This window comes from Pongo pygmaeus, chromosome X (genome assembly GCF_028885625.2).
Source record: "Pongo pygmaeus isolate AG05252 chromosome X, NHGRI_mPonPyg2-v2.0_pri, whole genome shotgun sequence".
Lineage (NCBI taxonomy): Eukaryota > Metazoa > Chordata > Mammalia > Primates > Hominidae > Pongo > Pongo pygmaeus.
The window spans coordinates 54,892,655-54,905,917 of NC_072396.2; the positions used below are offsets into that span (position 1 = coordinate 54,892,655).

General features: G+C 40.5%; 1 protein-coding gene across 8 annotated transcripts in view; it reads right to left on the minus strand.

Annotated features, from left to right (window-relative positions):
- The window catches only part of WNK3 (WNK lysine deficient protein kinase 3), a 175,897-nt gene that overhangs the window by 141,954 nt on the left and 20,680 nt on the right, over positions 1 to 13,263 (minus strand). For all 8 annotated transcript variants that reach the window (XM_054471276.2, XM_063660252.1, XM_063660249.1 and 5 more), the window contains one exon: positions 8,403 to 9,058. In XM_054471276.2, coding sequence (XP_054327251.1) covers positions 8,403 to 8,939 — 537 coding nt within the window. In that variant the 5' untranslated portion in view covers positions 8,940 to 9,058. The remainder of the gene's footprint in view (positions 1 to 8,402; positions 9,059 to 13,263) is intronic.

A 13,263-nucleotide genomic window follows, 5' to 3' on the forward strand; every position in this document is an offset into this window, starting at 1 on the left:
GTTACTTCCACTGCATTGCTTTGAGTATATTCATTACTATAATGAAAGTATATTAGAATGCTTACTCAACATGTCAACCTGCTATACTCTATTGTGCCATTTTTTTCCTTTTGGTATTTCTTTTCAGTGTCGTGTTTGGTTCGGTTAAAAGGCTATAGCTCGAGTTGTTAGCTATCTAAGTGCTATTCAAAGGTCTGTTTACCCTCCAAAGTACACAATCACATATCTGACCACAGAGTGAGGCTTATTACAAGCACACTCAAATACATTTCAGAAAAAGTCAACAAAACGTATTTCAATATGATGTTTCTATATTTAGAAAAAGGTTCCATTGGCCAGGCACTGTGGCTCACGCCTGCAATCCCAGCACTTTGGAAGGCTGAGACGGGTGGATCACTTGAAGTCAGGAGTTCAAGACTAGCCTGGCCAAAATGGTGAAACCCAGTCTCTACTAAAAACACAAAAATTAGCTGGGCATGGTAGCACATGCCTGTAATCCCAGCAACTCAGGAGGCTGAGGCAAGAGAGTCGCTTGAACCCGGGAGGCAGAGGTTGCAGTGAGCCAAGATCATGCCATTGCACTCCAGCCTGGGCAACAAGAGTGAAACTCCCTCTCAAAACAAAAAAACAAACAAACAAAAAAAAGGAAATAGTTCCATTATATGAAGAAAACAAATGATAAATGTACTGGTGTAAGTATTTTCCAACTCATCATAGAGCAAAAACTGGTTGTATTTCCATGTGTAAAAGCTAAATGATGTTAATTTTCAAACTGTTAGTGGAGGAAGAAACTATTACAAACTCCTGTGATTGATTCTTTCTGAGAGTTGCTAAACTGGTCTTTCAGTAACATGTGACCAAGTCTTTCAACATCATAAACTAAAATATAGTCTTCTAAATAGCACTTACGACTTATAGCCCTCACTCACAGTAATTTACTAATTTACCAAGTAATTACCAAGTAATTTACCAAAGTTTTTACAAAGAACAATAGGTCAAAGTCTTTCCATTAATTTTTGTTTGTTTGTTTCTTTGTTTGATTTTTTTTTTTTTTGAGACGGAGTCTCGCTCTGTTGCCCAGGCTGGAGTGCAGTAGCGTGATCTTGGCTCACTGTAAGCTCCGCCTCCTGGGTTCACGCCATTCTCCTGCCTCAGCCTCCTGAGTAGCTGGGACTACAGACGCCCACCACTACACCTGGCTAATTTTTTGTATTTTTAGTAGAGACGGGATTTCACTGTGTTAGCCAGGATGGTCTTGATCTCCTGACCTCGTGATCCACCTGCCTCGGCCTCCCAAAGTGCTGGGATTACAGGCGTGAGCCACCGCACCAGGCCCCATTAATATATCTTTTAAATAAAGTTATGGGAGCCAGGTACAGTGGCTCATGCCTGTAAACCCGGTGTTTTTGGAGGCCAAGGTAGGAGGATCACTTGAACCCAGGAGTTCAAGACTAGCCTGAGCAACATAGCAAAACCCCATCTCTACAAAAATTAAAGACTGGGTACAGTGGCTCATGCCTGTAATTCCAGAACTTTGGGAGACCAAGGCAGGAGAATCACTTGAGCCCAGGAGTTTGAGACCAGCCCAAGCAACATAGTGAGACCCTGCCTCTAAAAAAATAATAATAAAATTAAAATGAAAGAAATTATAGCCGGGTGCAGTGGCTCACACCTGTAATCCCGTACTTTGGGAGGCTGAGGCAGGCAGATCACTTGAGGTCAGGAGTTTTAGAACAGCCTGGCCAACATGGTGAAACCCTGCCTCTACTAAAAATACAAAAATTAGGCCGGGCACAGTGGCTCACGCCTGTAATCCCAGCACTTTGGGAGGCCAAGGCGGGCAGATCACGAGGTCAGGAGATCAAGACCATCCTGGCTAACACAGTGAAACCCCGTCTCTACTAAAAATACAAAAAATTAGCTAGGTGTGGTGGCAAGCGCCTGTAGTCCCAGCTACTGGGAAGGCTGAGGCACGAGAATCACTTGAACTCAGGAGGCAGAGGTTGCAGTGAGCCAAGATCGCACCACTGCACTCCAGCCTGATGACACAGCAAGACTCCATCTCCAAAAATAATTAGCCGGGCGTGGTGGCGTGCACCTGTAATCAGTCCCAGCTACTCGGGAGGCTGAGACAGGAGAACTGCTTGAACCCAGGAGGCGGAGGTTGCAGTGAGCCGAGATCATGCCACTAGGAAGTCTGAGGGGGGAAGATTGCTGGAGCATAGGAGTTTGAGGTTGCAGTGAGCTACAATACGCCATTGCATTCCAGCCTGGGCAACAGAGCAAGACCTTGTCTCTTAAAAAAATCAAGTTATGGAAACCATAAAATATGAAAAACTTGAAATGCAGGTGTTTATAGCCAAATCCTAAATCTGAGAGTTTGTTTTCAACATCCTCAAAGTCAAATATCAGCAGTAAAATTTATCGCTCCCAGTTCTTTGCAGCACCATAAGGTCAATGTATTCTAAACAAATGGAGTAGGGCTGTTAAGAATTATTACACAATTTGCCTTTGCTTTGCTGGTGATAAAAAAGACAGAATTAGGCTGGGCATGGTGGCTCATGTCTGTAATCTCAGCACTCTGAGAGGCAGAGACAGGAGGACCTCTAGAAGCCAGGAGTTCGAGACTGGCCTGGACAACATAATGAGGCTGTCTCTACAAAAAACAAACAAACAGAATTATTTCACAAGACTCAAATATCCACAATGGGGAAGAAGGGAATGCCATCAAGAGAAAAAGGTATTAAAATCTATTGTTGAACTATAAATTTCAAATCAAACATACAAAAATAAAATTTAAATAAAAGAAAAGTACCAGGTAGAGTGGCTTGTGCCTGTAGTCCCAGCTACTTGGTTGGCCAAGGCAGGAGGATCACTTGAGCCCAGGACTTCAAGACCAATCTGGCAGACAGAGTGAGACTCTGTCTCTAAAAATCAAAAGGCCAGGTGGTGGTGGCTCATGCCTGTAATCCCAGCACTTTGGGAGGCCGAGACAGGCAGATCATTTGAGGCCAGCCTGGGCAACATGGCAAAACCCCGTCTCTACAAAAAATACAAAAATTAGCCAGGCATGGTGACACACATCTGTGGTCCCAGCTACTAGGGAGGCTGAGGTGGGAGAATCAATTAAGCCCACGAGGTCAAGGCTACAGTGAGCTGTGATCATACCACTGCACTCCAGCCTGGGTGACAGAGGGAGACCCTGTCTCAAAAAATAAAAAAGAAAAAAAAAAAAGAAAAGAATTACCTAACATTAGGGGAGAAAATTAAGCAAGAGGTAGTGTCAATGCTATAATTTACATATTTTAATAATGGTAATAAATAGAACATATATCAAATTGATAAGACAAAAGTATGGACATATCAATTATATATATATTATACATACAGTCTCACACACACATATAAAAAAAGAATGAAAAAGAATCTAGAATAATTTAGACACTTAAACTGCTCACTGGGGTCTTTTTCTACAGAATTGTTTAATTATATAATAAATAAGACTGTAGAAGAAGAATGAGAAATTGTACATTACAAACTGCATTGTACTCAGGAAGTAATTCAAAGATGATGCCCCTTATTCTCCTGGGATTATAAATAAGCTAGTTTTCTTAATTTCAAATATGCAGGCTGGGCACGGTGGCTCATGCCTGTAATTCCAGCATTTTGGGAGGCTAAGACATCTCTACAAAATATTTCAAAAAAAAATTAGCTGGGGATGGTGGCCTATGCCTGTAGTCCCGGCTATTCAGGAGGATCCTTTGAGCCCAGGCATTCGAGGTTACAGTCAGCTATGATCATGCCACTGTACTCTAGCCTGGGCAACAGAGCAAGACTTTGTCTTTAAAAAAAAAAAAAAAAAAAAAAGGAGAAGATGAAGCAATATCCAAAAACTGATTAAATAAGTCCACTAATTCTGACATTCCTTTTAGAACAGAAAAATACAATTGTTGTTTTCTGTATAAATTAAAATGTACTTTATATATTTATTACATTTCCTCCACATTAGCGATTCTGAAATCTGGCTATGTATCCAATCACCTAGGGAACTTTTTTTTTGAGACAGGGTCTCATTCTGTCACCCAGGGTGGAGTGCAGTGGGGCACAATCACAACTCACTGCAGCCTCAAACTCTGGGGCTCAAGTGACTCTCCTGCCTCAATCTTCTGAGTAGCTAGGACTATAGGTGAGCACCACCATGCCCAGCATCTTGGGAACTTTTAAACAGTAAGTTCCTGGAGCTCATCTCCTAAAGATTCCAATTTGAGAAGTCTGGACTTGAAGTCGGAAATCAGAATACATAATATAATATGAAGATCATGTTAGTGTATTAAAGGAATGCCTACTGTGTTTCAGCTAGCTGTTGGGTTTGGTCCCATATTTCAAGTGCTTCCCAAACTCTACTTAACTGTGCATACAAATCACTTGGATGTGTTACTAAAAGTCAGATTCTGATTCAGAATGTCTGGAATGAGGCCTGGGAATATGCAGTTCTGACAAGCTCCCAGGTGATGTTCATGCTGCTGGTCCAGGGACCACATTTCGAGTAGTAAGACCTTATGAGATTTTTAAACCTTTCCACAGGTGAATGATAGAAGTCAGTATCCTACAGCCAGGCGCGGTGGCTCACACCTGTAATCCCAGCACTTTGGGAGGCCAAGGCGGGCAGATCACCTGAGGTCAGGAGTTCAAGACCAGCCTGGCCAGTATGTTGAAACCTGCCTCTACTAAAAATACAAAAATTAGCCGGGCATGGTGGTGCATGCCTGTAATCCCAGCTACTCGGGAGGCTGAGGCAAGAGAATCGCTCGAACCCAGGAGGCTGGAACCCAGGAGGTTGCAGTGAGCCAAGATTGTACCACAGCACTCCAGCCTGGGCAACAGAGCGAGACTCTGTCTCAAAAAAAAAAAAAAAAAAAAAAAGAAGTCAGTATCCTATGCAGTTTCTCCCATTGAAATATTTTCAAGTTTTACCTAAACATCCTTTAACATAACTAGAGTACACAGCTTGCAAAATGATTGACTTATCTTTACTATGTACCCTACTACCAAGTGAATGGAAATTATTTCCCTCATTTACAGATGGTATCACGCAAAGTTGAGTGCTACTGATGTCACAATGCAGAGATGAAATTAAAATTTACATAACTTTCAATATTATACACAAGGATGTTCATCATAGCCATGGTTATAATAGTAAAACAGTAGAGAGAAAAACCTTGGCAGGCTACAGTGGCTCATGCCTATAATCCCAGCACTTTAGGAAGCCGAAGTGGAAGGAGCACTTGAGCCCAGAAGTGTGAGACCAGCTTGGGCAAAATAGTAAGACTTCATTTCTACAAAAAATAAAAACACGGCCAGGTGTGGTGGCTCACGCCTGTAATCCCAGCACTTTGGGAGGCCGAGGCAGGCAGATTACAAGGTCAGGAGTTTGAGACCAGCCTGGCCAATATGATGAAACCCCTATCTCTACTAAAAATACAAAAATTAGCCAGGCATGGTGGCACGCACTGTAGTCCCAGCTACTAGGGAGGCTGAGGCAGAATAATCACTTGAACCTGGGAGGTGGAGGTTGCAGTGAGCCGAGATTGTGCCACTGCACTCTAGCCTAGGCAACAGAGCACGACTCCATCTAAAACAAACAAACAAGCAAACAAAAAACACTATTACCTGAGTGTGGTGGCACACATCTGCAGTCCCAGCTACTAGGGAGGCTGAGGTGGGAGGATCGCTTGAGCCCAGGAGGTTAAGGCTTCAGTGAGCCAAGACAGCACCACTGCATTCCAGCCTAGATGACAGCGTGAGATTACGTCTCCCAAAAAAAAAAAAAAGGCCCTACATATCCAACAATAGGGGACTGCTTAAATAACCTAGAAGAACCTTATAATGAAATACTAAGCATCTATTTAAAAAAAATTATGTAGGCCAGGCACACTAGCTCATGCCTGTAATCCCAGCACCGTGAGAGGCCAAGGCAGGCAGATGGCTTGAGCCCAAGAGTTTGAGACCAACTGGGGCAACATGGCAAAAGCCCATCTCTACTAAAAATACAAAAACAAACCTGCACGTTGTGCACATGTATCCTAAAACTTAAAAGTATAATAAAAAAAAATACAAAAAGAAAATTAGCCAGGAGTGGTGGCACGCACCTGTAGTCCCAGCTACTCCAGAGGCTGAAGTGGGAGAATTGCTTCAGCCTGGGAGGCGGAGGTTACAATGAGCCAAGATCATGCCACTGCACTCCAGCCTGGGCAAAAGAGTGAGACTCTGTCTCAAAAAATAAAATTAAAAAATTAATAAAATAAATAAAAAATAAAAAATGGGGGTGGGTGGGAGGAGGGAGAGCATCAGGAAGAACAGCTAATGGTTGCTGGGCTAAATACTTAGGTGATGGGATGATCTGTGCAGCAAACCACCATGGCACACGTTTACCTATGTAACAAACCTGCACATCCTGCACATGTATCTCTGAACTTAAAATAAAATTTGGAAATCAAAAAATAAAATTTAAAAAGAAAAAAATTATGTAAATATACACTAACAAAAATAAATAAATATACACTTACAGATAATGAAAAGACATTCAAGATAAGTGAAAATAAAGATTATAAAATTTTATAGAAAGATATATGTGTGTGTGCATGTATATATATATATATATATATATATATATATATATATATACCAGAAAGATGTATATACTAAAATGTTTAAAGCATTGTACTCAAAGTACTGGAATTTTAGGTGATTCTGATGCTTGCTTGCCTGCATTATCTAATATTTGTACTACAATGTATACCATATAAAATTCTTAAAGGGTAAAAAGCAGGTGAGAATAAAACCAAGCAAACTCCACACATGCACATACTTTTCGAGGCCCACTGGAATGGGTCTGACTGATAAGTAACTTGCTTTCTCTAAAGAGCGTTCAAGGGACTCCCTAAATTAGAAGCACTTAGAAAGTTTTTTAAAAATTGCAGTCTTGCACCCCAATCCAGATTTATTGAATCAGAATTTGTACCAATGGGCCCTAGAGTTTGCATATGAAGCAAATACTGACTCTTATAAACAGTAAAGTTTGGAAACCATGGCATTAAACAAAAAGCTTCCTAGAAATGCAGAAGCCTGGACTAAATTCCAACCTATCTGAACAGCAACCTACAGCAAATTCAGAATGAATGAAATCATGGTGTTTTCATACATATACACCTACACTCGCAGAGACCACTGGAATTTGAGCAACAGAAACCTGTTCTTAGCAACTGGTTTTATTCCATCTTAATTTTAAGCATCCCGTGTGATCAATAACCATTTCCCATGGGCTGACTGAGGTCACAAAGGTTTTCCTTATATTTGACCCACATCTGTCTAAAACTTCTCATTATAACCCCTTCTATGATGTTCTGTCCCTGTTTAGTTCTTCATTAATTAAAAGTACTACATGAACATTTATTATGGAACCAAATATGTACGCAATTCAATCATTCTCCTGTTGCTTTCATTTCTCATTTCTAAACACATTCTAGTTGAATAACTTCAATAGATTCTGGTGATTATTTCTTCCAGAGATACTCTCTGAGGTAAACTCAAAGGCATCATGAGCTTCTATCAGTAAAGGTCCTCAAAGAATCAAGTAAAACCTTTCCTGTTCTGAAAAACACCACATGAACCCCCAAGATTTTGCTGAAAGAAAAAGAGAAAAGGTATATGCCACACTGAATATATTTCCCTATCACATTCTCAAGTACTTAGTATAACAATCAACTCATAAGTCATATATTTATGAAAAGTTTTCAAAAGGAGACATTAAGAGTTTGGGGACTTTGCTAAAGCTAACAAATTAAAACAGTTTTTCCAAAAGAAAGTCATAATAGGCCAGGAGCCATGACTCATGCCTGTAATCCCAACACTTTGGGAGGCCGAGGCGGGAGGATCACCTGAGGTCAGGAGTTCAAGACCAGCCTGGTCAACATGGTGAAACCCTGTCTCTACTAAAAAACCAAAAAATTAGCGGGGCGTAGTGGCATGCACCTGTAATCCCAGCTATTTGGGAGGCTGAGGCGGCAGAGGTTGCAGTGAGCCAAGATTGCGCCACTGCACTCCAGCCTGGGTGACAGATCAAGATTCCACCTCAAAAAAAAAAAAAAGAAAAAGAAAAAGAGAAACAAAGCCATGATAGATTTTTTTTTCTTCCCCTTTAAAACAGAAAAGAAAACAACAGGAGAAAAAAAAGTTTAGAGTGAGCTACTAAGAGGATATAGGAAAGGACCATAATTTCTAGGATGTGGGGGACAAGCCCTTCATTTTATTTTAATCCATGATACATTTTAATCATGAATCACACAGAAGGCCAGGCCAGCTTAAACTTGAATTTATTATAACCAAGAAGATTATATACCTACCTGCAGCTCACACCAAGCAACCTCAACCCATGTTTCAGTGTCCAGTCCTTTATATACTGTTTTAAATGCTCCTCTTCCTAGTTCTATGTCAAATTTCAGGAATCTGCCACTAGGAGAAGTAGCTACAGCCTTCATTTCTGCTTCTTCTTCCATTTCCTTTTCATTTTTCTCCTTGAAACAATCTTTTGAGATTTCTGAGGTTGACTTTGAACACTGTTCATATTTAACTTCTTGTCCACCTCTCAGCACATTTGAAGGAAGCTTATCTACTCTTGGAATATTCATTGCAGCCTTAATTCTCTCATCTTTGGGGGATGATTCGGCAACTTTGTCATCTTCCGTCATTTCAACACTCTTTCGGAAAAATCTCTTCCTTTCTACAGTTTCCCCAGAAGCAGAGAAGGTGCTGTTTTTCTCCTTTAGTCTAGCTTCTACTGTCAAAGTTGCAGCGACCTGGGGAACTCTGTTTTCAAATGAAATTCCATCAGGTTTCTCAGAATCTTCTGTGCTGGCTGGATCCCCTGAATCAGTGGCCATTGTAATTAAAGTTGGCACTAAAATTTTTCCTGTTTCTACTCTTCAGTCCAGTTACATCTCAGGTATCAGAATTATCAGAATGGACTTCCTTTTGCGTGGTCATGTATTTCCATAGCAACCTGAAGGGGGGGGAAAAAGATATTTTAAAATCACCCTACAAAGGAAATCATTAAGGAGAAAACAAATCACCTGATTTTTTAATCCCTTTTTCCTTAATAAGAAGTTTATTCTTTTTTCTGTCCAATCTTAGGAACCAGCAGACTCTAGGGACTGTGTCTTATCTTGTTTACCATTAGTCCTCAGTGCCTAGCAGACTACTTAGTATATAGCTCAATCTGTCTTCATATTGCATGAATATTGGTTAGAAACCTAGTTCTCAGCTCCATCTGTCAATCCATCAAATTCAAAATGAGTACCCAAACCCTGAGTTCACTTAGCCACAATGTGACAAACACAGTAAGTAAAACAACCACATGGTTTCTAGGTGGTTTTTGTCTAAAATTCTGAATTCGTCAATAGTAGTTTCTTTTACTGTACTAAAATATACATATCGTCAAATTTACCATTTTAACCATTTTTAATTATACAATTCAGTGGTGTTAAGTACATTCACAGTGTTGTGCAATCATCACTACTATCCATGCCCAGAGCTTTTTAATCATCCCAAATTGAAACTCTGTACCAGTTAAACAATGATTCCCTATCAGCCCCCACCCACCCCTGGTAACTTCTATTCTACTTTCTGTCTCTATGAATTTGCTTATTCTAGGTAATTCATATAAATGGAATCAGACCACATTTGTCCTTTTGTGTCTGGCCTATTTCACTTAGTATAATATTTTCAAGGTCCACTGATGTTGTAGCATGTATCAGAATTTCATTCCTTTTTAAGGCTGAATAATATTCCATCATATGTTATAGACCACATTTTGTTCATCCCATTCATCTGCCAACGGATTGGATTGCTTCCACCTTTTGACTATTGTGAATGTTGCTGCTATAAACATCCAACAGCAATTTGAAATAATGCAAATATTTATAAGCTTGCCTTCAGATTTTAACAGAAACTATTGTCAAATATTAATATACTATCCTAAAACAATAGCAAGAAAGACTCAAAACCACGTATTCTTTTAAACTAGCAATTCTACTTATAGAAACTTGCCTTAGAAAATAGTCAAGAATCTGTGCAAAGATTTAACTATAAAGATGTTCATTCTAGCACTTACGGAAAAAACTAAACATAAGCCTAATTGGTGTTTAATTAAGTATCTCAAAATGAGGTATACCACAACATTAAAAATAACACTGTAGGCTGGGCACGGTGGCTCACACCTGTAATCTCAGCACTTTGGGAGGCCGAGGCGGGCAGATCACTTGAGGTCAGGAGTTCGAGGCCAAACCAGCCTGGTTTAGTGAAACCCTGACTCTACTAAAAATACAAAAAAAATTAGCAGGGTGTGGTGGCAGGCGCCTGTAATCCCAGCTACTCGGGAGGCTTAGGCAGGAGAATCACTCGAACCTGGGAGGCTGAGGTTGCACCACTGCACTCCAGCCTGGGCGACAGAGACTCTGTCTCAAAAAACAAAACAACAACAACAGTAAAACACTGTAGTCTTCAGTGAGATAAAAGACGTTCCCTGTATATTATATGGTTAAATGTAAAAAGGAATATATACAAGCTTACAGACATAACTCTGAAATTATGGATTTTTCTTTCTGCTTTTTTGTATTTTCTAAAACTCTGCACAATAAACATATGAAAATATGTGGGAAAAAGTTTTTCAAGTGAGTAGTCAAACCACCAATAAGAAAATGCTTCCCTTCTCACCACAATCACGCACTGCAAAGTTAAGCCTGTATACTTCTTACTATGTTAGGCGCCTCAAAGGGCACAGTTTGTCACAAAGATTTGTTAAGAATTATGTCAAACCAAAAGTGCACAGAAATATCAAATTTGAAAAGCTGAAGAAAAAAAACCCTGAACTAAAATAAACAAAATAAAAATAAAATAAAATAAACAAAATAGAGACAAATACTCCAAGTTGTTCTACACATTCAACTCACTTCATCAAAATTCCAGCTGATTTCTTTGCAGAAAACATCAAGCTAATCCTAAAATGCATATAGAATTTCAAGGGACCCATAATAATCAAAGCTAATACAATCTTGAAAAAGAACAAATTTGGAGGATCCATACTTCTTGATTTAAAAACCTACTACAAAGGTACAGTATTAAGACAGTATGGTCCTGGCATAAGAATAGATGTATAGATAAATGGAATTAAAATTGAGTTCAGAAATAAAGCCATATTATTTATGGTTAATTGATTTTCAACAAGAATAGCCGGGTGCAGTGGCTCACGCCTGCAATCTTAGCACTTTGAGAGGCCAAGGTGGGTGGACTGCCTGAGCTCAGGAGTTCGAGACCATCCTGGGCAACATGGTGAAACCCTGTCTCTATAAAATACAAAAAATTAACCAGGCGTGGTGGCAGGTGCCTGTAGTCCCAGCTACTCAGGAGGCTGAGGCAGGAGAATCACTTGAACCTGGGCGGTGAAGGCTGTGAATCGCTTGAACCTGGGAGGTGGAGGATGCAGTGAGCTGAGATCTCACCACTGCACTCCAGCCTGGGTGACAGAGTGACACTCTGTCTCACCCCTGCCCCACCCTCCCCACCCCCCAAAAAAACCCACAAGGTTGCCAAGAAAATTCAATGGGGGAAAGAATATTTTTTCCAACAAATGGTGCTGGGATAACTGGATATCCACATGCAAAAGAATGAAGTCAGATCCTCTAGTAAGTTTTTCTGGACAAAAAAATGCCTGAGTTGAGTCTCAAAGAAAGATAATTAGCTGATCCAGGCAGAGGGAAGATCACAAGCAAAGGCATTAAACAGTATGGAGTAAGTGTATGAGTGGTATCATGAGCAGTTGTTTACATGCGTATCAGAAGAAGCAGGCAGATGAGGACAGAGAGGCAGATAGACACCAAGGACTTCTATGCCGTACAATGTAAAACAAGGAGACCCATTAAAAAGCTACTGCAACAATCCAGAAGAGATGATGAGGTTTGAATGAAAATAGTGGCAGGAGGGATAGGTTCAAGACACATTAGGGAACTACTAAATGCAAGAAAATTTACTGTCTGAATGAATATGGCTGTGAGGGAAAAGAAAGAGTCTTACAGTGACTCACAAAAATTTGCCAACCAGATGACATTACTAGGGCATATCTATGTTAATACCAAAGCTAAGAATTGAACTCACGAAGGTCTCTATGAGGTTACACTGCCAAATCAATATACTTCCAAAGTCACTTAATAAGACTAGTATTGTATGCAAGTGAAAAAAGATAACTAGTTTAACTCTTTATTTTGAAATAATTTTTGACTTGGGAAAAAAAACCTGCAAGAGCATAAAAAGAATCCAGTATTCACCGAGGTTCCCCAAATGTTAAACATTTTAGGTGAGATTTTAAACCTCAAGAGCAAAACTCCACAAGTTAGACAAAAGGACATCTAAGCAAGGAGCCAAAAATAGTTAAGTCAGAGAATTTAAGTTGGAAAGCCTTCAAAATTTTTTTACTACAGAACCTCTTTTAAAAAAATAAAATCTTTGGCTGGGTGCAGTGGCTCACGCCTGTAATCCCAGCACTTTGGGAGGCCAAGGTGGGTGGATCATGAGGTCAGGAGTTCCAAGACCAGCCTGGCCAAGATGGTGAAACCTCATCTCTACTAAAAATACAAAAATTAGCTGAGTGTGGTGGCGGGCGCCTGTAATCTCAGCTACTCAGAGGCTGAGGCAGAGAATTGCTTGAACCCGGGAGGTGGAGGTTGCAGAGAGCTGAGATTGCGCCACCGCACGCTAGCCTGGGCGACAGAGCGAGACTAGTCTCAAATAAATAAATAAATAAATAAATAAATAAAATATTTGAGGCCAGGTGCAGTGGATTACACCTGCAATCCCAAGTACTCAGGAGGCTGAGGCACAAGAATCGCTTGAACCCAGGAGGCAGAGGTTGTCGTGAGCCGAGATCACACCACTGCACTCAGGACTGGGTGACAGAGTGAGACCCTGTCTCAAAAATAAATAAAATAAAATAAAATCTTTGGCCAGACACAGTAGCTCATGCTTATAATCCCAGGAATTTGGGAGGCCAAGGAGGGAGGATTGCTTGAGCCCAGGAGTTTGAGACCAGCCTGGGCAACATGGCAAGACCCCATCTCTACAAAAAAATTACAAAATTAGCTGGGTATGTTGGCATGTGCCTGTAGTCCAAACTCCAGGAGGCTGAGGCAGGAGGATCCCTTGAGCCCAGGAGGA